General features: G+C 38.2%; 1 protein-coding gene across 4 annotated transcripts in view; it reads right to left on the bottom strand.

Annotated features, from left to right (window-relative positions):
• The window catches only part of UBR3 (ubiquitin protein ligase E3 component n-recognin 3), a 364,711-nt gene that overhangs the window by 236,711 nt on the left and 112,037 nt on the right, over positions 1-15,963 (bottom strand). For 3 of the 4 annotated variants that reach the window (XM_037850484.1, XM_037850488.1, XM_037850487.1), the window contains exon 6: positions 11,248-11,314. In XM_037850484.1, coding sequence (XP_037706412.1) covers positions 11,248-11,314 — 67 coding nt within the window. The remainder of the gene's footprint in view (positions 1-11,247; positions 11,315-15,963) is intronic. The other variant, XM_037850485.1, reaches the window with a different exon arrangement.

Here is a 15,963-nt window from a genome sequence, read left to right as displayed (position 1 = left end):
GCTTTGGATCCACAGCTCTGTATAAGGGCTTCAAGAGGATATAGGATATAGCCAAGAATCAACTGTGAGTGGAATGGCATGGTGACATTACCTTAAGCAGGCCCTAGAGTTAGATGAGAGATTTGAAAAGAGAGTATCACTACACCAGAATACTCAGGTATAGTCCTACCTACATATCAAAGTTCAACTTGTCTTACAGGGTAACATTGTAGAGTTTTTTCTATTTACCTACCCCAGTTTCACAGTTCTTTTTTTTTTTTCCCCTCTTAAACTTTTAATTTTGAAATTATTTCAAGCTTACAGGACAGTTGCAAAAATAATACAAAACCATACAGAGAATGCCAACATACCCCTGTCCCAGATACCCAGATCCATCAATTTTAACATTTTGCCACATTTGCCATATTATTCTTTCTTTCCATCTATTTCTATCTATCTCTATTTCTATTTCTATATCTAACTATATCTATGTCTGCATTATCTATTTCTATCATCTAATTTATCTATACATCTATTTATCTATTTTCTAAACATCTGAGAGTAGGTTGTATGCATCATGCTCCTTGAACACATAATACTGCTCTATACATTCCCTAAGAACAAGAATACCCACTAATATAACCACCCTAAGTAAAGTCATCAACTTCAAGAAACTTAACATTGATAAAGGCATTCAGTTTATACTCCGAGTTGTTCACATGTCCCAATAATGTCCTTTTTTAGATCTAGTCCAGCATCACACATTGCATTTAACTGTCATTGTCTCTTTAATTACTTTTATTTTTCAATTGTGGCAATTTATACGCAACATAAGCTTTCCCATCTGGAGCATCCCCAGCTCACCATTCAATGGGATTCCTTCTTTGAAGAACTTGGAAGGCATTGTTCATTGTCTTCCGAACTTCCAGTGTTTTTTTGTTTTTTGTTTTTTTTAATGAAACTCACTAGTTTATATTAAAAAGCTGGCTTTCCTTACTCTACACTTAGACTTTTTTTTTAATTCAGTTTTATTGAGAAATATTCACATACCATACAATCATCCATGGTGTACAATCAACTGTTCACAGTACCATCCTATAGTTGTGCATTCATCACACCAATCTATTTTTGAACATTTTCCTTACACCAGAAAGAATCAGAATCAGAATAAAAAATAAAAATAAAAGTAAAAAATACAAGTTTAAAAAAACCCACCCAGATCACCCCCCATCCCACCCTATTTTTCATTTAGGTTTTGTCCCCATTTTTCTCCTCATCCATCCATAGACTAGAAAAAGGAAGGGCAATCCACAGGGTTTTCACAATCACATTTACTGTCACCCACTGTAAGCTACGTTGTCACACAATCGTCTTCGAGAGTCAAGGATAGTAGGTTGGAGTTTGGTAGTTTCAGGTATTTACTTCTAACTATTACAATATATTAAAACCTAAAAAGTGTTATCTACATAGTATGTAAGAATGTCCACCAGAGTGACCTCTTAACTCCATTTGAAATCTCTCAGCCACTGAAGCTTTATTTCGTTTCATTTTGCATCCCCTTTTTGGTCAAGAAGATGTTCTCAATCACATGATGCTGGGTCCAGATTCATCCCCAGGAGTCATATCCTGTGTTGCCAGGGAGATTTACACCCCTGGGAGTCAGGTCCCACGTAGGGGGAGGGCAGCAAGGTCACCTGCCAAGGTGGCTTTGTTAGAGAGAGAGAGGGCCACATCTGAGCAACAAAGAGGCACTCAGGGGGAGACTCTTAGGCACAATTATAAGCAGGGTTACCTCTCCTTGCAGCAACAAGGTTCATAGGGGCCAGTCCCAAGACAGAGGGCTCAACACATCAAGCCATCAGTCCCCAATGTTTGCGAGAACATCAGCAACAATCCAGGTGAGGAAGTCCAACACCTCTGCATTCTCCTCCAGCTCTTCAGGGGGGCCCTGAATATATATTTTTATTCTCCAACCCAAATTACTTTAGGATGTGTTGCTATTTCATTCTACTCTATACAGATCTACCATAGCTCACTTCCTATTCAAAGTTCCATGTAACTGTAGTGTTTGAACAAACTGACTGTTGAAGCTATATTGTTTAGAAAATATAGATCCTACACCAAATAAACATCTGTTCCCTTGGTCTCACATGGAAGTTGAAGTTTGAACATAGTCAGTTTCAACCTTTACCCTTTGGCCTGATTTGCTCTAGTCTTAACCAGATCTGCTTTATTCATATTTCTAATTGAAGTCTGGGCTCTGTTTCAGCTTTTTTTTTTTTTTAACATTTGCTGTATGCATCAATACTGATATTCATATCCGCCAAACTCTAGCTCTGAGTTTCAGGTGTAACACAGACACCCAATGCTCCAGAGACCAATCATTATACATTAAGGGATCAACATCTCAGAGTTTGGAGACAGCCATTTCAATTCAGGAACAGATTTGACTGCTGTAAGAGCTTACAATCTAGGGACCATTACAATAATCATTTCCCTGTTAGGCTGTGCTCTAAGATTTAATTCTGAGTTTACACATTGTAGTTAGTCCATATTGGTGAGGCATTATAGTGTTTGCCTTGGTTTCTGGCATACTTCACTCAACATGCTGTCTGTGCGATCCATTCACCTCGCTGCCTATCCCACAGCTTCACTCCTTCTCGTAGTTGCTCAATATTCCATTGTATGCATACACCACAGTTCACCATTCTGCTCCTCAGTCAGTGTACCCTTAGGCCACCTCCTCCTATTGCAAATCATGAACACTGCCTCCACAAACACCACCGTGCAAATGTCCACCCATGTCTCTGCTCCCGGATCCTGCAAATACACACCCAACAATGAGGTCACAGGACCCCATGGCCCCACATACTCAGCTTCATGTGGAACCATCACAGTGACCTCCAGAAAGGCTATACCATTCTGCCTCCTCCTCAACAGTAAATAGGTACATCCCTCTGTCCATGTTTTCTCCAGCACTGTTACCTCTATTTGTATTTTTTCCCTACAATCTTATAGAGATATATTCACATAACATACAACCATCCACAGTGTACAATCAGCTGTTCACAGCATCATCACATAGATGTACATTTATCACCACAATAAGCACTTGAACATATTATTATGAAAAAGTGTTTTGTTTTTTTTTTGGTGAATAATAAAAAGGATAATAAAAAGAAAAATAAAAATGTCATACAATACAATAGTAAGGACAAAAAAACAATACCAATACCAAGAATCCCGTATCACTCCCTTATATCCTCCTCTGATACACATTTAACTTTGGTATATTGCCTTTGTTACATTTAATGGAAGCATACTGGAATGCTACTATAGACCATAGACTCCAGTTTGCTTTGATTATATTTTTTCCTAAATACTATCCCTTTTTTTCAACACTCTGGATGGTTGACATTCATTTGTTCTCCCACATGTGAGAACATTTTTATATTTGTACATTTAGCAACAGTCATTTGGCCACTCCAGTTTTTGCCAAGTTATACAGTCCCAGTCTTCATCATCTATCCTTACCTCTGGTATCATACATTCCCCTATCTCACCTCTTTCAGCTTTACTCACAGACATCTTTGTTCCATTTACTTACAATATTGTGCTACCATCACACAGTATTATGCTATCCATTTCCTGGTCTATACAATCATTCCTGCTGAACATTTCTGTAGTTCTTCAGCATCAAATGCCTGATCTCTACCCTCTTTCTATCTCCTGGTAGCCTGTGTTATCAGCTTTTAACTCTCAAAGTCTGCTCACTAATGTTAGTTCATATTAGTGAGACCATACAGTATTTCTCCTTTTGTTTCTGGCTAACCTCACTCAACATAATGTCCTCAAGGTTCATCCATGTTATTATATGTTCCATGTCTTTGTTCTGTCTTACAGCTGCATAATATTCCATCATGTGTATATACCACAGTTTGTTTATCCACTCATCCACTGATGGATATTTGGGCCGCTTCCATCTCTTGGCAATCATGAATAATGCTGCAATAAATATCGGTTTACAAATGTCTGTTTGTGTCTTAGCTTTCAGTTCCTTTGAGTATATACCTAGCAATGGAATAGCTGGGCCATATGGCAGATCTATACTTAGCTTCCTGAGGAACCTCCACACTGTCTTCCGGACTGGTTGCACCATTCTACATTCCCTCCAGCAATGAATAAGTGTGCCTCTTTCTCCACATCCTCTCCAGCACTTGTAATTTTCTGTTTTTTGGATAACGGCTATTCTGGTAGGTGTGAGATGATATCTCGTGGTTTCGATTTGCATTTTCCAAATAGCCAGTGAAGCTGAGCATTATTTCGTATGTTGTTTTTTATTTATTTATTTTTATTTTATTTTGAAATAAATTCAAAGTTATGGGAACAGTTGCAAAAACAATACAAACCCCATACACAGAACTCCAGCATACCCTGACCCCCCTCCCAATACCCCAATCCACCAACTTTAACATGCTGTCACACCGCTATCTCTTTCCCTCCCTCCCTCCCTCCCTCCCTCATCTATCACCCATAATCTATTGCTCTGTCTTCTGAACATGAGAGCTAGCTGCACACATCCTTGAACAAACACTATAATTCACATATACAATTCCCATGAACAAGGACATTCTTTTATGCAATCCCATTAAACGCAGCTAAGACGTACAAGAGATTCAACATTGATACAAAGCTTACATTCTATATTTCCTTTTTTTTTTTTTTTTTCTTCCTTATGTCTCAACTGTGTCCCTTTGAGCATCCTGTCCTCCATCCTCTGATCCCATCCAGGGTTATCCCTGGCATTCAATTGTCATCTATTTAGACTTTTTTTTTTTTTCTCAATTGTGGAAACATATATACAGCCTAAATCTTCCCATTCCACCTCCTCCCTAACATTCCTTTAGTGGGATTAGTCACATTTAGAATGTTGTAATGCTATCTCTTTCCCACCATCCATTACTAGAAATTTCCCTTCACCTCAAACAGCAACCCTACACTCATTTCTTAACTCCCCATTGCCCCTTCCCCCATTTCTCTTAAACCATACTCTACTTTTCATCTCTATGCTCATATTTTCTGATAATTTCTTTGTGTTTACTGTGGGGCTTAAAATTAACCTCTTAAATCCATAACAATCTTGTTTTTCTTTGATACCACCTTCACTTCAATAGGACAAATAAACCATGTTCCTATACTCCTCCATTTCCCCCACCTATATATAGTACTTGTCAAAAATTAATATTTTACATTGAGTTCAAAACCAGTGATTTGTCATTAGAGTTTGTGTATTTTGTACCATGTAGGAAGTAAATAGTGGAGTTACAATTCAAAAATTATTGACTTCTATTTCTATTCCATTGTGGTCAGAAAATGTGCTTTGAATATATTCAATTTTTTTTTAATTTATTGAGGCTTGTTTTATGTACCGGCATATGGTCCATTCTGGAGGAAGATCCATGATCACTAGAGAAAAATGAGTGTCCTGGTGATCTGGGATGTAAGGTTCTATATATGTCTGTTAAAATTCTCTATATCTCTTTCTCCTTTCTTTGTTTATCTCTGTTAGTGGGGCTCCCTTTAGTATCTGAACTAGGGCAGATCTTTTATTGGCAAACTCTTTCAGCATTTGTTTGTGAAAAATTTAAACTCTCCCTCAAATTTGAAGGAGAGTTTTGCTGGATAAAGTATTCTTGGTTGGAAATTTTTCTCTCTCAGAATTTTATATATGTCATGCCACTGTCTTCTCGCCTCCATGGTGACCGCTGAGTAGTCAAAACTTAGTCTTATGTAGTTTCCTTTGTAGGTGGTGAATTGCTTTTCTCTTGCTGCTTTCAGAACTTGCTCCTTCTCTTCAGTATTTGACAATCTGATCAGAATATGTCTTGGAGTGGGTTTATTTGGATTTATTCTATTTGGAGTTCACTGGGCATTTATGCTTTGTGTATTTATATTGTATAGAAGATTGGGGAAGTTTCCCCCAACAACTTCTTTGAATACTCTTTCTAGACCTTTACCCTTCTCTTCCCCTTCTGGGACACCAGTGAGTCTTAAGTTTGGACGTTTTATTTTATCTATCATATCCCTGAGATCCATTTCAATTTTTTTGATTTTTTTTCTCCATTCTTTCTTTTGTTCTTTCATTTTCTGTTCTGTGGACTTCTAGGACACTGAGTTGTTCAACTTCCTCTACTCTTGTATTATGAGTATCCAGAGTCTTTTTAACTTGGCCAACAGTTTCTTTTATTTCCATAAGATCTTCTAATTTTTTATTTACTGTTGCAATGTCTTCTTTATGCTCTTCTAGGGTTTTCTTTATGTCCCTTATATCCTGTGCCATGGTCTTCTTCATGTCCTTTATATCCTTTGCCATGTTTTCATTCCTCGATTATAGTTCTTTGTTTAATTGTGCCAAGTACTGTGTCTCTTCTGATATTTTGATTTGGGTGTTTGGGATTGGGTTCTCCATATCGTCTGGTTTTATCATATGCATTAAGATTTTCTGTTGTTTTTGGCCTCTTGGCATAAACTTGATAGGGTTCTTTCAAGTTGTAAAAAAAAAAAAAACCCATCTAATTTTTCAGAAATACAAGTTGGTGGCGTACACTTTAACTAAGTAGCAGATGGCATCTGCAAGTCACCCATACCCCTCAGTCAGTTCTCCCCAACCCTGTCCCCATGGCGTGTGGGGAAATGATTCTTGTGGGGTTCAGCTGGTGAACTCAGTTTGGGTGTGTTGCTGGAGCCATCCTCCCCGAAAGTGTGGCGTGTGTCCGGGTGGCTAGGGAGGCAGGGTAGCTTTAATATTCAAACCTCCCAGGTGTTCCCAGAGATTCAAGGCCACTGCAAGAGTCTAAGCCTTCATTTCAGTTCTGCCCCAGACCCTCTCTGTCACTGACCCAAAAACCACTGGCATTGACATAGCATCCCTGGGTCTTCCAGGACCTCTGCTGAGGAAAGGCTGTGCTATGTCACAAGTGCACCTTTCCCTCAAGGGAAGCCCCGGGCCACCGGGCCGTGCAGGGGCGCTCTCAGCCTGATGCCAAGGTGGCTGAACGGGGCATCTCAACCGCCCCCTCCTCGCACAGTTCCTCCTTCCCAGCTCCGGGACAACTGGCATGGCTCTGGGTTGTGGGCACGGCCCCAGGTAGGAGTGTCTCCAGCACGCCAGGGAGCCAGCTGCAAGCAGCGGGGTTTCTTTCTCCTTCCGGCTCTTCCCTCTGCTCCCCTGGCCCTGGGGGAATCTGCATCGATCTTCTCCATGCCAAACACCAAGCGGCTGGCTCAGCCCGCTCCTGCCGTGCTTCACTGCATGGTTCCCACCATTGCAACTGCAGCTGCTCCTGGGTTTTTCCCTTTTTTTTTAAAAAAGAAGCAGTCCATCTCCAAATGCCAACCCCCGGCTTCCCCACACCGCAGCGTGGCTGCGGATCTTTCAGCCGGCTTACTCAGTTGTTTCAGAATGCACACTCTCAGTTTCACCAAGTGTATGGCCCCTGTGGTTCTAGCAGACCTTGTCCAGCTGGTGCATCGCTGAAACTGGTATTCTGGGTCACCTTCTGGTTTTTATCTAGTATTTTTCATGGAGGTGTTTTTTTGCCCTGTCTCACCTAGCCGCCATCTTAGGCTCTCCCTTTTCATATGTTTTGGAGCCATTTGTATTTCCTCTTCAGAAAAGTGTCTGTCCATGCATTTTGCCCATTTTTTAATTGGGTTGTTTGTCTTTTTGTTGTTGAGTTGCAGGACTGCTTTATATATTTGGGATATTAAACCCTTATCTGATATGTGGTTTCCAAATATTGTCTCCCATTGTGTAGGCTGCCTTTTTACTTTTCTAACAAAGTCCTTTGATGTGCAAAAGTGTTTGATTCTGAAGAGATCCCATTTGTCTATTTGTTCTTTGGTTGCTCACACTTTGGGTGTAAGGTCTAGGAAACCACCTCCTAATCACAAGATATTTAAGATAGTGCCCTATGTTTTCTTCTAAGAGTCTTATGGTCTTAGTGCTTATGTTTAGGTCTTTGATCCAATTAGAGTTAATTTTTGTATATGGTGTGAGGTAGGAGTCCTCTTTCTATTCTTTTGTAAATGCATATCCAGTTCTCCCAACTTCACAGTTCTTTTAATACTGGGTTATGTATTCATTACCACATCTCCTCAGGTAATCAGTCTAAAAGAGTAACAATAAGCTCAGTGTATTACCACTCTCTTGATTCTTTTATAAGGCTTGAATCAGACAGAACTTTAAAATAATAATTTCATTAATAACTAAGGAAAAAAACAGTATCAAGAAAACTCTATATATTCTAGAGACACTAATTTAACTACAGAGGCAAAAATATCTCTCAGTCCTCTACCTAACTCTGTTTCAGAGGTGCCATCAATATAAGCAATATATAATAGAAGGTAATATATAAATACTATTATACTATACATCTGTTTACATCTACGTAATTATTTTTCAAATCTCAGAATTTTCTACTTGTAAAACAAAAATCTCTTCCTCCTGAAACAGAGCACTTCCAGGGTATGGTACTGATTTAAAAACAGAAATAAACCAGTCTCAGAAAAAATGAGGTAAAATATCTTCAAAGGCACATACTGATAGATTCAAAGCCAGAAAGTGATAAAAATAGGGCCCAAGAGAATCAGGTAACAGGAATAAAAGAATTATAATTAAAAATAAGAATATTATCCACAGTGGTATATCCAATTTAATTCTCACAATTCACTTGGCACAAACATGGTTGAAAATTTCAGAGACTATCTTTCTGGTAATCCTCACAGGTAAGTGTTCCTTAACATATTTACAAAACTGAACAAAACTAGTAGTTATTAATCTTAGAATACTTACAGTTATGGCAGCAAACTCTGCAAGTTTGCACTAGCCAAATAAAAAGTCTGAAGTTACCATAACATTATTATATGTCAAGCACTTAAAAGGAAAAAAAACAATAACTTTGTTTTAAATAAATAAAACAATCAGGATGCACCAGAAAAATCATGTCTTCTACTAAAACAAGAATAGTTCTAGTTATGTAGAATTCAGTTTTTTTCATCTTCAGACCAAAAGAAAAAAAACCCCAAAACAAAATAGCAATAGCTTTGTTGTTTTTTATTAGAGAAACTGTAAGTTTACAAAACAATCATGCATAAAAAACAGAATTCCTATACACCACCCTATTATTAACACCTTGCATTGGTGCAACACATTTATTACAGTTGATGAAAACACATTTTTATATTTGTACTATTAACTACAGTCCATGGTTTAACTTAGGGTTCACTGTGTTGTGGTGTGGCTTCATTGTTGCTTTTAAAATAGGTGATGTCAATCTCCCAAGATATTCAAAGAATTTGCCTTGTTATGGAAATGTAGTCAGAAAAGCTCCTATTAATTAAGAATGACTATTTACCTTTAAAATTTTGATTAAAATGTCATGACTTATTAACATTGAAACTACCTTAAGCCAAATTGCAAAACAATAGTTTTCAAGAATCAATATATGATGTAAAGCATGCCTAAGGCAAAGGTTTTAGTTAGACAGGAGAACACAGGCTCTGCAACTCACTAGGTGAATAATGTTGGCCATATTACTTAACCCCTTCTAAGTCTCAATTTCTTCATCCTTAAAATTTAAGTTTTGAAAATAGGCAATGAATGATGTGTTTAGCACATTATCTTATTTCCCGCTCATTTTCAAATTGTTGAATCAAATTCTTACAAAAATTAAACCACTCCCTGGACTTAAGATACCTTCAAAAGCAAGTTACTTTTTTAAACACCTGGAGTTCTGTTAATTAAAAAAGCCTTTTCTTGCTTGTACATACTTAAGCCACATATGACAACTGATCAGTCTTAAAGGGAGGAATCCAACCCTAAAGATGAAAAAAAAAAAAAAAATCGGGCATAAAAAAATAAATTTCAACTTTAAATCTGCACAAAAAAACATCTTCAACCAGACTTTGACCAGGCTGAAAGAAAACAATGACCTCTTACACTGTAACAGGTATTTCGTGGGCCTGCCTAAAGCTTTAACTCAAGTACATGCCTAACAATCTGTTCCAACTCAGAGATGTAGCAAGGACTTGGAAAACCCATTGTCACCTCTGGTAAATCAAAGGGCCATAGAGTCATACAGGTTTCTAATTTCCTTCAGATATCATAGGTTTTCTACTGAGCAGGAAGAAGGGGAGCATGTGTGCAAGAATACATCCTGGAGCACAGATCCAAGTTATGCTTCTGCTCTAATGGCCCACAAGTTAAAATGCAGGGGAATAAGTAACTAATAACAGACTTACAAAATGAGTCTACATCTGAAACTGCTTCCCTGCTCCACCTTTACAGGCAGTCCTGGATATTCCAAAAGACTCATCAGAAACGAGTACCCAAATAAGAATCTTCTTTCCATCAAATTGATAGATCACACTAACTCAGAAAACAAGTTGTTTGTTTAAGACTTGGAAATTCACAGCAAAACCTAAAACACAGGCTGCAAACTAGTAGCAAGTGATCAAGAAAAGCTTTTAGTGAGGGTCAAGAAAACAGGGGTTAAAAGCTTAGGCTCTGGGATTTGAAAGGATCTACTGCTTATTAGCTGTGAACTTTAACACAACTCCATTTTCTCATTCATGAAATGATATTAATAATATCTGCTTCACAAAATAGTAAAATCTGTTTCATAATTAAATGAAACAACTCATGGCAAGTATTCAGCACTATGTCTAGCCCATACAAAAGATTCAAAAAATATTACTCATTATTATTACTAATCTATTCCCTCACTACAGGCATATCTACTTCCTCTTCTGAGTAAACATGTACTATGTGTTAAGTGCTATTCATTCTCATTCATATTCATACTCATTCATGCTCTCTCCCTCACCATCCTTCCTTTGCTCATCCTTTTTCATTCCAGAAAGTGGATACCCTAGATGTTAAAAATGTATAATCCACACTAAAACTTTATACCAAAAATTATACTCAAATCAAAGTATCACTGAAAAACCTATTTTTTTTTTTCTGGCTCAAATATAATGTACATGAAGAAAACAATGAACAAAATCTCAATAGTAAAGGTTTTATTTGTTTTTGAAGTCTCCCACTACCACCCCCTAACAACATTTTCTCTGCCGTTAGACAAATATAATAATTATAAGTCTTCCTTCAAAACAGCTTCAATGCCAACATGGCTTGCAATGAAATAGTCTTAGTGAGTAAATATTTTAGGAGCTTTTTATGCAAGGAAAGAAACAAAATATAAATACCTTTGGTGCCACTGCTTAGTTTTACTCTTTTTCGCTTGCCCAGACCTTGACTCCCATCCTGATCCTCCTGGAGGAAAACAAAACTAGCATTAAATATAGTTACATTCAAGAATTTATATATTTTATGTAAGTACACAAATGCTTATATATTGTTATAATATATACACTTTTATATATTAACAAACATGCTTTATTTTTTATATATTTGCTGTAATAAAATCTTAAATAATATATTTCAATAAATCTCAAAAAAATGTTGCTAATTTTGATTAAAATACACTGAAATATCTTTAGTATTAAAATAAAGACCTCTTAAGCTTAATCTGTGCTTCTAATGGAAGTCTAATAAAAATATTTCCTTACACAATGCTCTAATTAAAAATTTCCTAGCCTTTTAATATTAACATCACATTCACAAAGAAGCTAAAGGAAGGGGTGGAGGGGCAGATTATCACAGAAAGAAAGGAGAGAAGGGGGAGAGAAGTGAAACAATACAGGAAAGGCTTTGAAGAATCCAAGATGAACAAAATTAGTTCAAGAAATCAAGTTCTAAAACAAAAACAGCATATAAGAGGTTACAATTGACAGCTGAAAAATAATAAAAAGATATTAAAATATGCTCAGCGAAAAAATCCAAAAAGGAAATATAGGCATTTCTGCTCATATATACATCCATGAGAAACGTCACACTAAAAAATAACAGGGCTTATTGGGGGAAAAAGGGTTAGGGACAAGTTGTTCACAACCTATTCAAGTTTGTAATCGGAGAAGTAACAAAAGCAGTAACAGTACCTTGGGAGATAATCTGGATACCCAGGTAAGCATCTTGGGGTAGTCTGAGGCTGTTTCAAGAGAAGGTACCAAGGCACAACAATGGAGTGGGAAAGCTCACCAGCTAAGACAATGTAGACAAGAGGAGCTGAGGAAGCAGCCTGCCACTAGCAAAACCAAGGCAGGATGAGGCTGGAGGTGTACTCTGGGTGCAGGTGCACATTTCTAATTTTCTTAAAATATTGCTGAAAAGGCTCCTGCTGCCTTTACAGCAGAGGTGAAGGCTTTTTCCTCTCCAGCCAGAAGTTATAATTCTACCCCTCTATCTCACCTTTCCTATACTAAGATTGCACAATTATCAACAATTTCCATGTTATAATGACATCTTTTCCCTATTTTCTAAATGCATATAAGCCAAGAGGCGTTAAACAGACATGTGTGGTAGTATCTTGGTATAAAGTCCATTGTGCTAATAATGATGTACATGGAAGGCTAGAACCGCATTGTATATAGATTTCCAGATTTTACCCAATCAGAGCCAATCAAATTTCCAAAACAGAAAAGTAGCCTCAGCTTCAAGCTGCTCTTCTATCTACTGGAGTGACTTCATTGGTCTTCACACTACAGCATTAATTTCATATTTCTGACAAGCCAGCATCAATTTCCATATACAATCCTATTTAATACTTTGCATCAGTGTGGTATATTTATTACAATTGATGAAAGCACACACACTGTAACTTTTTGAAGTATTTTTAAAATACTACCGGTGTTTCAAGCACAAAATGTAGGTCCAAAATGAGAGAAGACCCAGGAAAAACAGATTCAAAAACAGATCTGCGGAGGCGGGGCAAGATGGCGGAGTGGTGAGGAGCAGAATTTCGTCTCTCCCCTAGAGCAGCTGGCAATTACCCAAGAACTATATGAAACAGTGTTTTTGGGGTCTCCAGTAACCAGTCACACATTGGACACAAGTTTGGAATTGGAGGAAAAGCTGAGATCGCAGCGAACATTGTAAGTTTCCCAGATCAGGGGTCTGGCGCCCCTCCCCACCCAGACCTCACAGACTGTCTTGCTGCCGGCTCCCTGAAAGGGGGGGAAAAAAAACCCAAAAAACAGCAATCTGCTGAGGGCAAGAAGGGAGGCTCAAACCAGCCTCAACTGCAGAATAAATTAACAAATTAATTAACTAGCTTTGGGAGCTGGGGTGCTAAAGAAGGGCTGGGCTCCAAGAAGTGGGGGCACGTAAAAGCGGGCACCCATTCCCAGACTCCCAAAAAGCCATTTTTTTTTTTTCCCTTACATTTTGTCCCTTCTGGCTTCTCACTGATCTCTTATCTTTTTGCATTTCAATAGCCCCCGGCAGGGGTGGAACTGAAGCAGCTGGAGAGTAATTATCAGAAAATAGCCCAAAGCATATCTTTAAATACTCTATTCTGACACTGACAAAACTTCCAGGCTGGGGAAAAACGTTTAAAAGAGACTCTTTTTTTTTCCTTTTTTCTTTTTCTTGATTTCTTTTCTACTTTCTTTTTTTTTTTTTAATCTAAAAGTAATATATGTGGTTATTTTCTATTGGAAAGCCCAGGTTGAGGGACTAGGCTGGGCTTGAGGGGAGACAGAGTACCTACAGTGTCTTTGAATTTCATATTCACTACTGAAGGCCTCCACCCCCATCTTTAATTGGCAACTCAGGCTGACCAACGAATCTACCTGGAGAGGCCCCAAAGAGGAGAGAGGAGAAGGGAATAGTGCCCCTGAGAGGCAACTGGAATTCTGAGGATTGGGAGAGTGGAGGGAGGCCTAGCTCAACTGGCAGTTCTCCTTCTGGGAATTCAGACCCCAGGGGCTGGAATTCAGATTCCAGCTTCAGTCAGCCACGCCCCTGACAGGATCAGAGTCACCAGGAGAACTAAAGGCTCCATACCTCCTTACACTGGTGGGGGAGCTGTGGGCTGGCCAGCGCCACCTGCTGGACAGGAGTGGAAAAGCACCAATTCTAAAGGCCTCATAAGAGGGTCTCATTCTCAGGAAAACTCCATACCCTCCCAATGAGACCTGGGCCTCACTAGACTGCGAAAATCTGACTAGGGTCGACCACATCGTAGGCGACCCACTCACAAAAAGGTTACATTGAAGCAGAGCAAGAAACAGAAAAAACAAGAGGGGAAAATTCCGATCAACTAAATAGAACCTAAGTTAGAGGTCTAGAATAAGTTGAACTGAATAACAGAGGCGAGAAAACAAAGCCAACCAACAAGAAAGCCACTAAGTAAAAGACAGAAAACAAGCTCCAAAATAAACTAATCAAGAGAATCAGATGCCTAGACAACTTAAGATAACAAGCCATACCAGGAAACACGAAAACATGGACCAGCCAAAGGAACAAACTAATAGCTCAGCTGAGACACAGGAGTGGAGGCAACTAATGCTAAATAAATTTGATTAAATGAAGGAAGATACAGCAAAAGAGCTGAAGGATATAAAGAAGACACTGGCTGACCATAAAGAAGAATTCATAAACTTAAAAAAACAAATGGCAGAACTCATGGGAATGAAGGCCACAATGGAGGAGATGAAAAACACAATGGAGGGACACAACAGGAGATTTGAACAGGCAGAAGAAAGGATCAGTGAACTGGAAGACAGGTCATTAGAACTCATACACACAAAAGAACAGATGGTGAAAAATTGGAAAAATATGAGCAAGGTCTTAGGGAGCTGAGTGACAACATGAAATGCACAAATATACGTGTTATGGGTATCCCAGAAGGAGAAGAGAGGGGAAAAGGGGTAGAAAGAGTAATAGAAGACATATTCACTGAAAATTTCCCAACTCTTATAAAAGACAGAAAATTAGAGATTCAAGAAGTACAACATATCCCAAATAGAATAGATCCCAATAGACCTACTCCAAGACACTTACTGGTCAGATTGTCCAATGTCAAAGACAAAGAGAGGATTCTGAAAGCAGCAAGAGAAAAGCAATCCATCACATACAAGGGAAAGTCAATAAGACTATGTACAGATTTCTCTGCAGAAACCATGGAGGCAAGAAGACAGTGGCATGATATATTTAAGATACTGAAAGAGAAAAACAGCCAACCAAGAATTCTATATCCAGCAAAACTTTCCTTCAAAAATGAGGGAGAGATTAAAACATTTTCAGACAAACAGACACTGAGAGAGTTTGTGAATAAGAGACCGGCACTACAAGAAATACTAAAGGGAGTGCTACAGGCTGATAGGAAAAGACAGGGGAGAGAGAGTTGGAGAAGAGTGCAGAAATGAAGATTATCAGGAAAGGTAAAAGGAGAGGAAAAAATAAGATATGACATATAAATTCCAAAAAACAAAATGGTAGTAGAAAGTACTGCCCTTACAGTAATAACACTAAATGTAAATGGATTAAACTCCCCAATAAAAAGACACAGACTGGCAGAATGGATTAAAAAACAGGACCCATCTATATGCTGTCTACAAGAAACTCACTTTAGACACAAGGACAAACATAGACTGAAAGTGAAAGGTTGGAAAAAGATATTTCATGCAAACAACAACCAGAAAAAAGCGGGAGTAGCTATATTAATATCAGACAAGTTAGACTTCAAAAGCAAAACAATTAAAAGAGACAAAGAAGGACACTATATATTAATAAAAGGGTCAATTCATCAAGAAAACATAACAGTCATAAATATTTATGCACCAAACCAGAATGCCCCAAAATTCATAAGGCAAACACTGCGATCACTGAAAGGAGAAATAGATACCTCTACAATAATAGTTGGAGATTTCAATACACCACTCTCATCAATGGATAGAACATCTAGACAGAGGATCACTAAAGAAACAGAGATGTTGAATTGTATGATAAATGAACTAGACTTGACAGACATTTATAGAACACTACATCCAACAACAGCAGGATACACTTTTTTCTCAAGT

Source organism: Choloepus didactylus, chromosome 9, assembly GCF_015220235.1.
Source record: "Choloepus didactylus isolate mChoDid1 chromosome 9, mChoDid1.pri, whole genome shotgun sequence".
NCBI lineage: Eukaryota > Metazoa > Chordata > Mammalia > Pilosa > Megalonychidae > Choloepus > Choloepus didactylus.
The sequence above is the reverse complement of the archived record's forward strand: the minus strand, read 5'-3'. Positions and strand labels throughout refer to the sequence as shown.